General features: G+C 42.0%; 1 protein-coding gene across 1 annotated transcript in view; it reads left to right on the plus strand.

Annotated features, from left to right (window-relative positions):
• The window catches only part of TANGO6 (transport and golgi organization 6 homolog), a 132,926-nt gene that overhangs the window by 63,364 nt on the left and 52,991 nt on the right, over positions 1 to 16,571 (plus strand). Inside the window, exon 15 of the mRNA XM_028534769.2 lies at positions 11,024 to 11,164. Within this exon, the coding sequence (XP_028390570.1) occupies positions 11,024 to 11,164 (141 nt within the window). The remainder of the gene's footprint in view (positions 1 to 11,023; positions 11,165 to 16,571) is intronic.

Here is a 16,571-nt window from a genome sequence, read left to right on the forward strand (position 1 = left end):
TAAGGAGAATAAAATGGTGAGAGAGCTCATAAGTAAACTGTCAAGTTCCTCATTAGACTCATCGGTAAGTACAGTATTCCTTTACTGTCTAAGAAATCAGTTCATTTTGTTGGAACTGCTTTGGTGTAACAGCTGGAAGGGCACTCTGCCCTTACCTTTCCCTCCCAGACTGAAACGCAAGCAGCCCGCATGACCCTTCAGTTCATGTACAAATTAAAATTCCTGATCTCCCCAGATGTGACCACGAAGATCCTTGAATCTGTTCACACACTTAATAAGCCCAATTATATCTTTTTATTAACCCTGACATAGTTCCTTTTGTTGCTGAATCATACGTTTAACATTTTTCACTGAAGCGTTAATTTCCGCTGCTTGGGTCTCGTTGAGCTCGTAGGCTGTGGTGGAAAAGTGCAGTTAAGTGGGGTCTGTGCAGTTTTGGCAACTCATTTTTACATTCTTAAATTAGACTTTTAAACACGGTTTTGTTTCCTGAGTGCGTGGCATCTCTGCTGTCCCAGAAGAGGCTGGGAGTCTGGGAACGAACTGAGCCTCCGGGAACAGATCACAAGCAGTGAGCTACCCGAGCCCCGATGAGCTCATCTCTCCCTTCCACCTGCCGGGGCATGATCGCGCAAGCGTTCTTTCTCAGGAGAAGGCTGTTTGAGAAGCACTTTACGTCCAACTTTTGTTTTTCATGATTGGTAACCTGACTTGAGATAGGGACAGAAAGAATTGTAAAATATTTTTGGCCATTTGATTTCTTTTTCTTGATGGTTTAAAATGTTTGTTCATTCATTCAACAAATATTTTTTGAGCACTTACTAGGTGGGAGGGCACTGTGAGTCATGCACTGCCTTCGTGGGATTTACAGTCAAGAATGGAGGGAAGACAGGAAGGGGTAAATATTAATCAAATAATCTCAGAAAAACCATGGGAAGTATACTGAGAAGAAAAGGTACACTGTGATAAGAGAAGCTGTCTTAGGGTCATTTTACTTGACAGGAGGGGAAGGAGGAAGTGGCCAGTAAGCTGAGATCTGGTGGATGATTAGGAATTGACTAGTACAGAGGGGAAGGAAGAGTGTTCAGGACCGAGGGAACAGCGAAGCTGCAGTGCTGTGGCAGGGAGGGGCTGTGGGCCGGAAGGACTGTGTGAGTGCCTGTGTTTTACAGGACCCTTAGGAGCAGTGAAGAAGGAAGGGGTGGGCGGGTGGGCTCGGGGCACCAGGCAACCCTCCTCTAACCGGAGGACTCTGCTTTTCTCTCTTTAATTGAGCCTCCTCTAAAGATTGTATATGAAACAAACTTCTGCTGCTTGTAAGAAAAAGAAGGATTTGAAAAAAACCCACGGTTTTAGGCCATCTATCTGACCTAGCAAGGAAGTTTTACAACACGTCATCTGTGATGTGTCATGCCATACAATTACTATTTCATCACCTGCTCCTCATCCCTGGTAGAGAACGCTGTCTCTTTGAGCCTGTTTTCATGAAATGCAGTGTGTATGCATTTGGCTGTGTCTGCAAATCTCTGAACTCAGTTGTCCAACCCATAGCCCCGAGCCATTGCAAAAAAACACCCTAATTGCAGATGAAAAAGGTAAAACAATATGGAATTATATTAGGCCAGTGATTTTCAATTTTTTTTTCACTGTGGGATTCATTTTTCAAATGAGATCTAACATGAAAGTGTCAAAAATTCAAAGTGCTCTTTATTTTCTTATTTGTGCCTTTTTCTTATATTTTTCACATTTTCTAGTATAAACATTTATTACTTTTATAGTCAGGAGATAATGTTGTTGTTTTTTTATTATGTGGCTGTGTAGGAAAACTGAATCATTTCATGGTAACAAGTCTCAGAGACTAGCGCAGAATGAAACAGATGGCCCTCTCCCTTGCAGCACCCCCCGCTGACCTCCTCACAACTAGGCGTCACCACATCACAGGGCGACCCGTGGCTTTCCCCCCACGCATTGATGTGATGACAGCAGAAACCTTACTGACAAACAGATGTTTTTCCCAAGTAGAGCTTTGCTTAATGAAATGGTTGCTTAGAAACCAGACCATACTAATAACTTTTCTATATTTAATTTGTAAAGTGATTCCACTTACAAAATGATTAAGTCAGAGAATACCAATTAGATAAAATTCAACATATCTATTCTTTTTTGTCTTGCAATCCAGTAGCCAGCTGGTTAAATTAGCAGCAAACTTTCACCCAGATGTGCCCATACAGGTGCTATTCATAATCAGTACCTACAAGGAGAACGGCAGCTTGGAGAGCCACCCTGCTCCGCTCTTACTTGTGATTCTCTAGTGGCACAGCGTTCGCTCTTTCACCAGCACGTGTTAGGAGCTGTGGCATGGAGCTTGTTCAGTTGCCGAGAGGGTCCGTTAAGTCGGCGCGTCAGAAACTGTATGTGAGGATGAAAAGGAACTTGAAGTTAAGCTCCGCGACACAGCAGTAGAGGAAAGGTTGGGAGTGGAGATGCTTGCTTGGGATGACCATTTTTATATGGGAAATATGCTACGTTGACTGCCGCTAACACAGAGAAACCTCAACATGCACCACATTTGTCAGGTGAATTAAAACGTCTTAAATTCGAACTAGACAAAAGTTGAAAGAAATACATTTCTGTCTTTTATTTCCAGTATGATAAGATAGCTCAGCTAAAAACAGCTGTTCTTCCATGACTAGCTCTGGTCCCTCCCAGAAGTTGTAGGCGAAGTGTTCAGCGTGGAAATGCATTTATCAGGGAGGAGGGACTCCTGGAGGAAATTTGCAGTGTCTCTGCCTGGTTTCTCTATGAAACCACAGTGGAAGAGCTACCAGGCACGGCTGCCTTGTTCCCCAACAACCACAGCTTCTAAGCCAGTCCTCGTGCCTGTCGCCAACGCCCACCTCTTCATCTCGTCAGGACAGTCGGCCAGGCTTAACTGAGGACAAAAAGAATTTCAGAAAAGTTTAGGTCTTGACTGTATCACTGTTTGGTGCCCAGAGCAAGTCTCCAGGTCCTGAGACACCAGAGAATGGGAGCCATCAGCCCTGTCTTGTCAGAGCTCCAGGCAAGGTGACAGCCCTGGGAGGCTCCGCTCTCTCCACACCAGTGAGGGCCTGACGCATCAGTCAGCGCTGCTGATTCTGCAGCTGCTCTTTGCACGGGCTTGAGGTGAAATGCCAGCAGAAACTTAGAAAACAATGAATCTGGAGTTCAGGTGGCAATCCTCCCACCGGGACCGCCCATCTCGGGGTCTGTAGGAGTTACCAAGTGTTCTGTTCTCTTACCTGGATAGTCTAAGAGAGAACCGCTTACTGTTTGCTGGGAAATCAGAAGCTCCTATTTTCTTTTAACCAGCATGTGTTTGTTTCGGTAGCATAAAGAGAAGGTTAAGGTGCTTTTCTACTCTTTGAAAGCTACATAAAGAGAATTAAATGGATGATGACATTGTGTTTGTTTGTCAGCCACGGTCAGCTGACATGTACATTTCTCTGAACAGGTAGGGCAGTGGTTACTCTCAAAGCAGTGGTGGTTGCTGTTCTTTTTTCTTGCTGCCTTCCTTACTCCTTCAGTCAGTATTAGAGCAGCTTTGTGCGTATTTCTGGGCGTAAAACAGAACCCTTGACCACGTGGCGTTCCTGAGGCTCTGTTTTTCTTAGCCCTGTTCTTACTCCTCCCTCACCCTCGCCCAGAGTTATGGGATAGAGACAGCCCTGCCAAAGTGGGCTCTAGGCTTTATGGTGCTGTTTTGGGTTTTATTTTATTCATTTGAGGAGGGTAGTAGAATTAAAAAATGTAAGGGCCCTACAGTAGCCCAAAGATGTTGTGGAGTGGAGGTGCTTCTGAATCTCTGGTTAAAAATTGGAACTCATTAAAATCCAAGTTTTGGGTTTCCTCTTGTATGGCTCCCCTGTCATCGCGAATGGTGGCAGCACGTCAAGTTAGGGCCATTTGTGAATTTCATGAACTAATATTCTATTATAATGTAATATTTAGGAAATAATATTTAAAGAGATAGACACTGGGTACAGTTCTTGCAAATTTTTAACTGTCATTCTTCACAGCTCATTAGCCTGACCCTGTTTTTCCCTCAGGCCTGAGGAATACTCACTCATCTCCAATGTTTAAAAATTTGTTGGGGCTTATCTACACTTAACACAACTTTGGAGCTTCAGAGAAACTTAACATCTAATTGACATGCTAGATATTATCATTTATTCCAATTACAAAGACAGCCCAGCTATTCAGTTGAACTCCCCATACTTCCTTGATTTGATAACCAACTTCCCCACTTTGCGCAACTTCCTGGATTTGTAGAGCTGAAGTTATTGTTACTGTCCATCATAGTGAGGGGTCTCAGATGAAGCACCTGAAGTAACCTACTAACGGGTAGTGTTCTCCTTCTCTTCAGGTTCTGCCTTTATTACCTCTGTGTAGTGGAGCTGCCAGGGAGGACAGCCACAGCTTGGTGCTTACCATTTTGCAATCAGAAGGACAATCGCCTTGTGCCTGATCTCTTCTCTTCACCATCATTGTTCTTTTAAACTAGAGCTTCCTCCACAGGTTAATACACATTTTTAGCTTCTTTTTAGTTTTTCAAAAGAACTTATTTGTATAAATTTACTTTGAAGATAGTTTGTAAAGAGTCAGAAAATTTATCCCCTGACCTGCCTCTACCCCCTCAGAGTTCTACTCTCCAGAGATAACCATTCCCTCTGCCCATCCCTTTTTAGTGTTTTTTTTTCCCCTAGTAATTGCCTCCTCATTTATAAAGAAAATGCTTATGCAGATGTCTTGGACGTTAGTTACTTTCTGTACGTTGGGTGAGGATTTGGCACATGCGCACACACGTGCACACTCACACCTGCATATCCCACCTACCGCCCTTCTCCTCTTGCCTTTCCCCGTCACAGTCTTGGCTACGTCACTGGGCAGCACTCGCTGCTGACTATATGGGTGTTATTCACTGCTGAGCCCAGTTCCATCTTTTCTCTTATACATTTGCTTAGTTTTCTATGTAATTATTGCTAATTTTTTTAAAAAATGACCCAACAGCTCTATCGAATATGTATCATTTTTCCCCCACCTTTGTTCTCTTTACCTAGACTTCAGCCTTGGACACATATCTTGTTCTTTTTATTGTTGTGTTTATCTTTGTTATTCCTCAGTCATCACTTGAGTGGGCTTTCAGGAGGAAGGGAATACAAATGTCTGTGGTCATTCTGCCGTGTTTGCGTGCAGATTCTTTTTATATTGTCACCTCTGAAAGAGGCTATTCTGTTTTAAAAGGCCATGCCCCTTATTACAGATTTTTTAAAAAGTATTTTATTTATTCACTTTTTTAGAGAGAGGGGAAGGGAGAGAGAAAGAGAGGGAGGGAAACATCAATGTGTGAGAGAGACATGGTTGCCTCTCACACGTGCCCCCTACTGGGGACCTGGCCTGCAACCCAGACACGTGCCCTGACTGGGAATCAAACCGGTGACCTTTTGGTTCACGCTGGCACTCAATCCACTGAGTCACACCAGCCGGGGCAGGTTTTAAAACACTTATATTTAATTGAGTGCAGGCTGTGAACCAAAGGGTCACTGGTTCGATTCCCAGTCAGGGCACATGTCTGGGTTGCAGGCCAGGTCCCCAATGGGGGCCCGGTGAGAGGCAACCACACATTGATGATTCTCTCCCTCTCTTTCTCCCTCCTTTCCCCTCTCTTTATTAATAAATAAATAACATCTTTAAAAATCTTATATTTACTTACATTTGATAGGTAAATACATGGTTCAAAATTCACACATGGTACAGAAAGATACAGAATAAAAAGTATTTTCTCTCATTACTATTCCCTGAACTCCTCATATTCTCTCCCGCCTAAACAACCAATATCATTAGTTTCTTGTGGATACCTTCAGAACTAGTTTATGAGTGTATTTTCTCTATGTACACAAATCATTGAATTCTGTACATATTGTTTTATACCTTTTCACTTCGCTTAACTTAAAATCTTAGCATTTATTTCATATCAGTTCTTAAAAAGCTTATTTATTTTTTTATGGCTGCATTGTATTCTGTTGCATCAATGACCACAACTTAATCAATCCTCTGTTAATGAACATTTGTTTTCATTCTTTCCAAAGAGTGCCACAGTGATGATTTTGCACAGAGGTAATTTTCTACTTATGATACGATATTTATTAGGATAAATTCCTAGAGTTGAATTTCTGCCTTACCACAGAATTCAGATGTGTAAACATTATTCTTACAAATGCAAGACAGACTCTTTGAAATGTGAAATGTTTGATTTGTTTTCCCATTCAAATAACAAATCATTGTCTCCCTCTTCCCACTCACCCTGCAGGGGCAACCAAAACAGATTTAAACATAAAAAGAAGCTGATGCTCCGCTCTTGGCAGTAGGTTTCCCTTTGCATTCAAGATGTACAGTATTTTCTCCTTTTTTCTTCTATTCTAAAAACCTCAAAGGGTAGATATGAAGTATTTTCTTATAGTTTTTTATAATAACTTTTGGAGATATAATTGAAATACCATATGATTCACCCACTTACAGTATGCGATGCAGTGGGTTTTAGTAAATACATTCACAGAATGTGTAACCATCGCCACAACCAATTTTGGAAAGTTTTTATCGTTCCAAAAAGAAACTCCATACCCACTAGCAGTCACTCCCTATTTCCCGCCAACTCCCACAGCCTGAATCTACTTTCTGTCCATAAATTTGCCTATTTTGGGTATTTCATCTAAATGGAGTCACACAGTAATTGCAGTTTTGCGTTTTTTACATATTTTCGGCAGAAATACCCAAGAGGTTAGAGTAGGTGGTTTTGCAGATTGACGTGGGATTTGGGGAGGTAGGTGGTTATCTGCCCAGGGGAATGAGGCAGGTTAGTCTTGGAGTGGGGGTGGCTTGGTGGGCTTAGGGACAGAGCCAGTCAGCAAAGACCTTGGGCGCTGAGCTGTCTTCCCTATGGTGTAAGCGCACCGTGCAGGCGAGACTACACCGGCACTGTTGGCACTGCCGAAGGTCCGTCCACAGAGCCACTGAGCAGTATGAGGAGGGACCACCTTGAAGCCAAAACCACTTTGAACAGAGGACGTTTCTGGCTCTATCATGAAAGTCATCGGGAGAAAAAAAAGTCACTTTACAAAGTTGATTGTCTCTGTTTTGTTGTATACAGTACTTTTAATAATATTTTTAAAGGTGATTTGCCCATATCCTATGCTTTTCCCCAAAACGCAGGTCAGAATGCTTTCATGAACTCTTGCCGGTTTGTTCATTTCGCCTTTACCTGCTGTGCATCTTATCTGTTACATCTTGAAACGCAGTCATTTTCTTGGGATCAGAGTAGGAGTGGCTATCTCTCTCAGACAATCATTTGCTTCTTGTTGCCCAAGAGATTGATGTGTCATGTTTCCTTGAAGCCTGTGCTGATCCAGAAATTACCTCACTTTCCCATTACAAAGGAGTTATCTGGTGTGAGGGGCCAAGGTTCATGCAAAGGTTATGGCCGTGTTTCCTCAGTTGTCACAATTCAGAAAGCTTTTCAAATAGGAAACAGAAACAGCTATACCACGTCTCATCCGCGCACATCGTTATACAGTCGTAACCGCCATATATGATTCTCTTCACTGCCCTTGTCCTCTGTGGATTTATAAACTCATAGGTGGCAACCGTGTCCTAAAAGATAACACTCAAACAGTCAGAGGGCCATTTGGCAGCAGCCTGTGGAGCAGCCCAGCAGGAAGATAAATAAACAATTGCTAATGGGACTGTGGGAAGCAAGGAAACTGTACTTTGCTATTGGCAACATCTTAATGCAAGATTGGGAGAATTTAAAGCTCCCTAGTGGAATTAAAAGTTTGGCATTATAGGAAAAGTAAAAATAAAAAATCTGAAATTAAAAAAATATGTATCAGAAGAAGGCTGTGTTTGAATGAAAATAATCAAACTGGCAGATGCATAAAGGATATTTATTGGCTGGTAGATCCAGGGAGTCTAACTGGCCGGACCCAGGGCCTCACAGCACACCATCAGATCTCTGCTCTTCTCCTTCCTTCTCTCGGCTTCCCCCTCCTCTGCGTTGGCACCATTTTGGGTGGGCCTTCTCCACGCAGTGGCCACTGGCAGCTTCAGGTGATTCAACAGGAAAGAAAAGTGAGAAGAACTCATCTTTCCCAGTAGTTCCCACGGGGCTTCAGGATTGAACAGCATTGCCTGTTCCTGAACCGGCCATTGTGGTGGGGATGGGAAGCAACGTCCTGCCTGGCCAGCCTGGAACTTGAGTTCGCATGTGGAGGGAAAGTAGGATGTTAGCTCCGCTCCAAACACAAAGGCTGAAAGTGGGGGGAAGGGACACCTACCAGAGGAACACCTGGTGCCACCACTGGGAGGGAGAAGGTGCTGTGTGCCACCGAAAGTGCCTGATACAGGGAGGGAGTCAAAAGCTCATTTTGATGCATGTCGAAGCATATATAGAAGAATAGTATGCTCATACTGTTCTTCTCTGCCAAAGATTAATGAGAGAAAATAGGCATAAATGACAGTAGGAGGGATTTTAATAATAGATGTGCTTTAGAAAAGCTAGATATAGATCAAAGTTTTATAAAGCCAATCCCATTTTCCCACTGATTTCCATTATAAAGTCACAACCTTTTATTCCCAAAAAGGAAGCAGATCTGTCAGGTTTTTTGGCTGAGAACTTCTAATGAAAAGTAGTTATGATAGCAACAGATCTGTAATATGCATGAGGCCTTGAAACATATCAGCTATCCAACATCTACCGGAATGGCAGTTACCAAGCACCATTCATTTTTCCTCTGGGGCTCTTTCAGAACTTGGAAGCTGTTTCCTTTCTCTCCCTTAGTAAACAAGACATTTATCTTTTCTTAAGCCGTGGACCTTTTTCCTGTGCTAGGATGTTTCTAATTCCACCTTGGACCTCCAAGAAGTTGTCCATTGTTTTACATAATAGAGCTAACTACAAATGCAGGGTCACATTTTGCCAACAGGGAAGCTATCTAATTCAGGTTCTGCCACAGCCTGAAACTCCCTTAAGAGCAGAGCTTCTGTTTGTATTAAATTGGAGGCTACATAAAGAGAGCTGCGACTTAGGACCACCTGCAGAGACTTCCCAGGCTTTTCCTGAAGCAATGAAAAGGTAGGGGTGGGGAGAGCAGAAGAGAGGATGGGCAGGCAAGCACAGCCCTCAGCAGGTGCTCCGCCTTTTGTATATCTAATTTAGAAGAGAATGGAATCACAACCTATAACAGAAAATGGTATGTAGACTTTGCCTGCAAGATTGTCAAGTTTAAACAGGAGAATGCTTAACTCAGGTAAAAAAAAATAATTACAGATTTCTCAAACATTTATATTACTCATTCCCTATCTTCTTTTTTAATTCCTGAAATTTGTATCAAGACTGTATCTTTGAACTCTTTTTTTGTTCATTCATTCATTTAACAAATAGTTATTGAGCACCTGCTGTGTGCCGGCGCTCTTCTAGGCATTGAAGCTGTAACAGGGAATAAAACAAAATCCCTCACTTTGTAGAGTTCACTTACTAAGGAGGAGAGCAGTCGATAAATAAGCAAATATGTAATGTGTCAGGTAATGCTAAGTGCTGAGAAGAAGAATGAAGCAGGGAGAACAGGACAGAGAGTGGTGAGAGAAGGAGGCTGCTGTTTTATATATGACAAACGTGGTATTTGAACAGAACCGTGATGGGGTTTGGCAAGCAAGCAGTGAGGCTCCCTGGATGAGGAGTAGCCTGGGCAGAGGGGGAAGTAAGGCGGTCAGTCTGCTCTAAGAACGGCGAGGAGGCTGGAGTTGCTGGACGACAGGGAGCAAGGGAGAGTGTGGTGAAAGATGGGGTCAGAGAGAAAGCAGAGGCAGGTGGGGAGTGGGCGCTGCTCGTGTTTAGGGCAGAAGGGAAACCACTGAAGGATTTGGACAGAAAAGTGATGGGGCCTGATTTATGTTTTAACCAGAAAGTTCCAGCTGCAATTAGGGAACAGGGTAGAAGCAGAGAGACCAAGTAGGAGATCATTGAAAAAAACCAGACCAGAGATGATGAACCACTATTTGAGATGGAGGTGGTGAGAAGCATTCTCATCTTGGATATATTTTGAAATTCATATTTCCTTCGTTTTCTTTTTCTTTTCTTTTTTGTCTCACTATTCTTAAGAAGTATATAACTTTGCCCACCTACCCAACCCCAGTGATGGAATTGTATTTGTATGCTTTGAGACCAGGGGCTTTATTTCTGGTCCTGTTTGAGGTCATTCTCTCCTTCCTCCACCCCTTTAAAGTTTGCTTGCTATGGAGCTGGGCACAGATAATGGTAACGCTGTTGCCGATGACACACTTGGGAGGTGCTGGCATGATGGGCGACAGGATCAGCAAGTCCTAGGAAGGGGGACTCACAAGCGGGATCTTCCCTATTTCTGATCAGGGGAGTCAGCCATAAGCCTCTGTCTGCTACTGATCATGCCCAGATGCTCTGAAGATATTTCCTTGTGGAAATTGCTCTTGTTGTCGACAGTTTTACAGAGAGAACTCATACTGGAATGGAGAACTGCAGCAGAGACAGGAATCACTGCTGTGCCTCCAGTTGATGTGTTGGCAGGGACAGTAGTAGATACAGAACCCTAAGTCTCAGAATCAAGATTCCTAGAAGGCATTTAATCCAGTTGTCCGCTGCTGTTGGGTGAATCCCTACCATGGTTGTAATCATCGAGCCTCTGCTCCAAGAATCTGTAATTCATAGATCGTAGAATGTCAGTGCTGGAAGTGATCTTGGAGGTCACAGACGCCTGGGACTAGAAGAATCAAGGGTCTGGCCTCCCAGACCCATGTTCTTTCCACTCACTATGCTGTCCCTTCAGACAAAGGGCAGTCCTTGCTGAGAATAACAGAGGTGGGTTTAAATGTCTCTGAGGTCATCCCACCACAGGCCGTCTGGGTTTATTTGCCTTTCAGTCCTGAACAGTAATGACTTCTCTTATTTTCTACCCAGGCGTTGCCCTGCTCACAGATGTGTACCCTGAGAAAATCTTGCTTGGTCTGTTGGCTCAGTATGATGGCAGTAAGGACAAGCACACTCCGGAGACCAGAATGAAAGTCGGGGAAGTCCTGATGCGGATTGTCAGGGCGTTAGGTAAGTTTTCTTGTTCCATCCATCTGAAACAGGGTGGTGAGCAGCATGGCTTTGGAGCCAAAGTCTCTATACCTGGAGGCTTGGTATGCTGCCATGGCGAGGGCAGAGATGCTCTTAAACATTTCGCAATGCACGAGACAGCTCCCTACAGAAAAGAGTGATCCGGCCCAAAATGTCCATCCAGCTCCTCTGGAAAGCTCCTGTTCTAGAGCTCATGGGGGCCATTCCATTTCTGCTGTAACTCAGATGTGTTAGTCAAATCCAGGAATGCCACGTACAGTTATTCAGGTTGTTCACAGCTGTAAAAACTCCAAGAGGCATCACTGTGCGAACGGCGTGCCTGGAGTTGTACAGTACTCCAGCACTTACACTGTCGACCGCCATCTCACTGGACAGAGTTCAAAAAGTTACTCATCCTTTCTGTAGTAGATTTACCGGTGCTTTCGGATGTGGAAGCTTCTGCATGTGGCTAACATCATCTGTTTTATACCAATCTTATGGTGTAATTTTTTAGTGGATAGTCATTTCTGATTCCTGCTAAATACGAGAATATGTCCTCATTAGAGCCTGTGGCCACCCTTGAAGTGATTATGTATGCCTGCTACCCTTTTTTTTGCCTTCCTTTTACATTTATTGTACCATAATATAAACTAAAGTGTATTTTAAATTATCCCTTATATTTAGGGACTGTTTTGTATCTTTTTTGCTGATATTTCTTTCTCATTCTAAGGAAAAAGAAAGAAAAGTAAATGAAATTGGTTTTTTAATTTGTATGTGGCTGTCGTTTGAATCCTGAACCTGGGCCAGAAATCTTTGATGGAAAAAACACTTTCCACCTCTGCCCATTGTAATACCCAAACATGCTCTGCATTCTAATTCAATTTCCTGCTTTTGTCAAGTTCCAGATCATATAAATTCCTGGGTAATTTGGTAGTTCTTCCCTAATGCTCAAAGTTTTTTAAGTCTTGAATATATATTTTTAAATCTTAAGGGTAGTGACATCAGTGTAGTTCAATTCAAAAACATTTCTTGTATAGTTACCGTATGCGCCGGGGAAATAAGAGCCTGAGAAAAGCCACAGTCTCTTCCTGCAGGGACATTGCAGTGTAGTGGGAGAAGTCAACTCAGACTCAAGTCGTCTCAGAAGGTGACAGGCCTGTGGAGGGTATTACGGGAACACAGAGGAAATGGCCTCGTCTGTCCTTTTTCTTCTCAAGACCCTATGGTTGAATGTGGCAGTGTGCTACAGGGTGACATTAGTCCCTCATCACTATCACAGCACAGCCAGGCAATTTCTGAAAAATAGCTTTTGTATGATAGTTTTCAGAGATTTTCATCTCACGCATAGGCCTAATTAAGGTGAAAAGGGAGGTTGCATGTGTGAATAATTGGGTACCAGTACTGGGTACCAGTTGGGCATTCATAGATCTTAGCAGCAATAAACAACAGTCAGGGATTAGAGTTCATATATATATATATATATATATATATATATATATATATACACATTTTTTTTAACTGTCTCCTGAAGATATGCTTATTGATTTTACAGAGAGAGGAAGGTGGGGGAGAAAGAGAGAGAGAAATATCGATGTGAGAGAGAAACATCAATCAGTTGCCTCCTGTGTGCACCCTACCTAGGGTCAGAACCTGCAGCGCAGGTATATGCCCTGACCAGGGGTCAAACCCACTGCCTTTTGGTGCATGGGATGATGCTCCCACCAACTGAGCCACCCAGCCAGAGCAGAGTTCGCATATTTTAAAAGGAGAATTTTCAGCAAAATTCAGAGGCTCAGATGAAATGCTTCTTGCCAAGTCTGCCTAGGTTAGCATTGGAATAGTTCAATTCAACAAATATTTATATTAATATAAGTTGGAAATACTTACCTGGTCAGAATTGAAGGTTGAAGGCCAGACTGAATAACTCTTTCTCTTTCTCTTCTTTTTTTCCTTCGTTATGTCAGTTTTTTTCAGAGATATAAGTTTAAAATCTGTTTATCAACCTTGCTCCTCCTAATTGTATCAGTAATACGTGGTAATTTTGGACAATTTGGAAAAGATTATAAAGTGAAACAGAGGAATTACATAGTTTCACCATTCAGAAGTAACTACTTTTTGTTTATAATTTGATATTTTCCTCTAGTTTCCTTTTTCCTGAGAATTGTAATTATACTGTATATATACTGCATTTTTAAATTTAATATTTACAAGCACTTTTCCACATCATTAAACATTTCTTGAAAAATAAGATTTATTGGTTTAATTTGAATTTATTATCATAATATTTAATTATCCTCTAGAAAGCTATTATTGTTTAAGTAGGTTTCCAGGCTTCCTTTCCTTATGAGGAACTTTTTAAGATTATGAGAAGTGTGCTATTGTTTATTCTTTTTTTTAAGATTTTATTTATTTATTTTTACAGAGGAATATTAGTGTGTGGTTGCCTCTTGCACATCCCTCACTGGGGACCTGGTCTGCAACCAGCATGTGCCCTGACTGGGAATTGAACTGGCAACCCTTTGGTTCACAGGCCAGTACTCAATCCACTGAGCCACACCAGCCAGGGCCTGTTGTTTATTCTTATACATAAATCCTTTTAGTGAGTCTTCTTTCTTTAGGATTGGTTCCTACTAGGGAGATTACTAGGTCAAAGTATATGCACGCTTTTAAGGTTCTTACTATTTAGTGCTAAGCTGCCCTCCAGAAATGTACACTCATGTCAGCAGTGAATGAGACTGTGAATGTTTCATAAAGAAAAATTATTCCATGGCTTAAGACCTGATTTCTAACCCTGATCAGCTGTCTCCCAAATGTATACCTTTGCTGCCAGAATGAATGGCGGAACCTGTCAGAGACTGTGGTGGGTGGGTGGATGGGCTGATGGAAGGAAGGAGTGGGGTGAAGGGAAGGACTGATGGGCGGAAGGGCGGATGCATGACTCAGTGCACTCGCTGTTGCTCAGGGAGAGCAACTCGGATCTGCTAGTGTCATCACGATACACAAAGAATAGCACTGAATTATGTCTGAAGGCAGAATGTAGTCTTCTATTCAGCAAGCTCAAACAAGTTCCAGTTTATTCTAGATCAGAAGTTTCTAAAAATAAGAGCAAAAATAGCCATATTCATGTTGAAGATATTCATCTAAAGAGTTTGCCTTCAGTGAAATCTATAGGAAAGATCAGGAATTAATTTTTGGAATGGAGAATGAAGGGAGACAACTAAATCTCAGGTCTCTGCTGGAGTGCACCAGGGTAAGTAGAATGACACCCAGGATGCTGGGGCAAAGCGACTTACACTTCTATTAGGTTATCAGGTACCTTTTCTCAAATTACTCTATTTTCCAGGAAAAGAGTGGGTCCTGGGTTTAGGGTATATTTCTAACTCTTAAAACCTGCAAAACACCCTTACTTTGTCAACTCTTCATATCACCTGCTGACAACCACCTTTTTCTAGCCAGTTGTAGAAAACAAAGGAAAATAGAATAATTGGATTTGTCCAGCAGGCTACTGTGAGTACCAATTGGCTTGATGTGGGAATTAAGATGAGAGAAGGAGCCCTGACTGGTGTGGCTCAGTTGGTTGGGTGTTTTCCTGAAAAGCAAAAGGTCACCAGTTCAATTCCTGCTCAGGGCACCTGCCTAGGTTGCAGGTTTGGTCCCTGTTTGGGGTGCCTACAATAGGCAACCAAGGGATGTCTCTCTCTCACATCTGTGTTTCTCTTCCTCTCTTTCTCCTTTCCTTCCCGCCTACCCTATAAATAAATTAATTAGGGTTTTTTTGTTTGTTTGTTTGTTTGTTTAATGAAAGAGGAGCTTTAAAACAGCTACATAGCCCTGGTTGGGTAGTTCCTTTGGTTAAAGCATCGTTCTGATATGCCAAGTTGTGGGTTTGATCCCTGGTCAGGGCACATGTAAGAATCAACCAGTGAATGCATAAACAAGTGGAACAACAAGTCAATGTTTTTCTTTTTCTCTCTCTAAAGTCAATAAATAAAAATTTTAAAAAATACAGCTACATAATGTTTTATAGTATGGATATACCACAACTTACACCATTTATTCAGCCATTCCTCTGTGAATGAACCTCTATTTTTCCCCTGTGACATGCAGTACTGCAATATAAATTCTCGTATATGTGTGCTAGTAGAAATATATTACACATGTGCATATTTTATATATATGTATGAATACAAATTTGGTATTTGCCAAAGTGGAATCATTGGGTCAAAGGATGTTTACATTTTAAATTGCCTATATACTGATAGATTACTTTCTAAAATTGTGGGTGAGATTGTGCTTTTTGAATCCCTGCTATGTCTGTTGCCAAATAGAGAAAAGTATCGTTTGAAAATTATGTTCTTCAAAGTGAATGGACTAAGAAAGTCCTCTTTTTTGTTGTTTGTCTTGATTGCAATGGCGAAAAACATCTTGATTTAAGAAATACAACATTAATACATTTTGCTATCAAGTGCTTTACAAGAGCAGTCAAGGAATGACAAAATAAATCACCTTTAGAAGTATCTTACTCAAAATTTGCTTAAGGGTGCAGCATAATAACCAATTACCTCAAGGCCTTCTAATTAAGTAATTTCCAGAAATATTTTAACTTTTAATTTACTAATTTAAAAGTTTTACTTTATGGACTTTTTCTTTCATAATATGTCATTTGGTTCTCTTCTGTGTAATAAACAGCCCCAGAACTTAACAGCCTAAAACCACATCTGTCTGTTCAGAATTCTGTAACGTGGGTAAGGCTTGGCGGGGGCAGCTCCTCTCCGCCCCACGTTGCGTCCTCTGGGCTCAGGTGCTGGTGCTTTTGCTGCGTGTGGTGTAGGCTGGGCTCACCCAGGGGGACTGCATTCACCTGGGGTCATGACTGGGGGGCCTCATTGCCCCTCCACATGGCTTCTCTCTGTCCCTGCATGTGGACACTCATCATTAGGTTGTTGGACCAAACTTCTTTTCAGCACAGGGAATGGTTTCTCAGAAAACAAAAGCAGAAGCCGCCAGGCCTGTTAAGGGCTAAACCTGCAACTGGCTTACTATGGCTTCTGCCATATTCTACTGTCAATGTAAGTCATAAAACCAGCACAGATTCAAGGGAAAGGGAAGTAGCCCCTAATTCTTGGAGACAGAAATAGCATTATGTTCAGGGATGGCGTGTTGGCAGCCATATCGACATACTAATTGCCACACTACCAAAAGTAGTGCATGCTCACCACAAGCTTAGCAGTACAGAGGAATATAAGGAGAAATTGGTGTCTCCCAAATATTAGTTACATTTACTGTTGTCACCTCCCAAGATAAATAGTGATAATAGTTTTATATTATTCTTTTATACCTTTCCCTGTACTCATATGGATATATGTGAAAATATATGAACTTCTTGTGTGGGTTTTTATTTCCCTCT

This window comes from Phyllostomus discolor, chromosome 12, assembly GCF_004126475.2.
Source record: "Phyllostomus discolor isolate MPI-MPIP mPhyDis1 chromosome 12, mPhyDis1.pri.v3, whole genome shotgun sequence".
NCBI classification, from domain to species: domain Eukaryota; kingdom Metazoa; phylum Chordata; class Mammalia; order Chiroptera; family Phyllostomidae; genus Phyllostomus; species Phyllostomus discolor.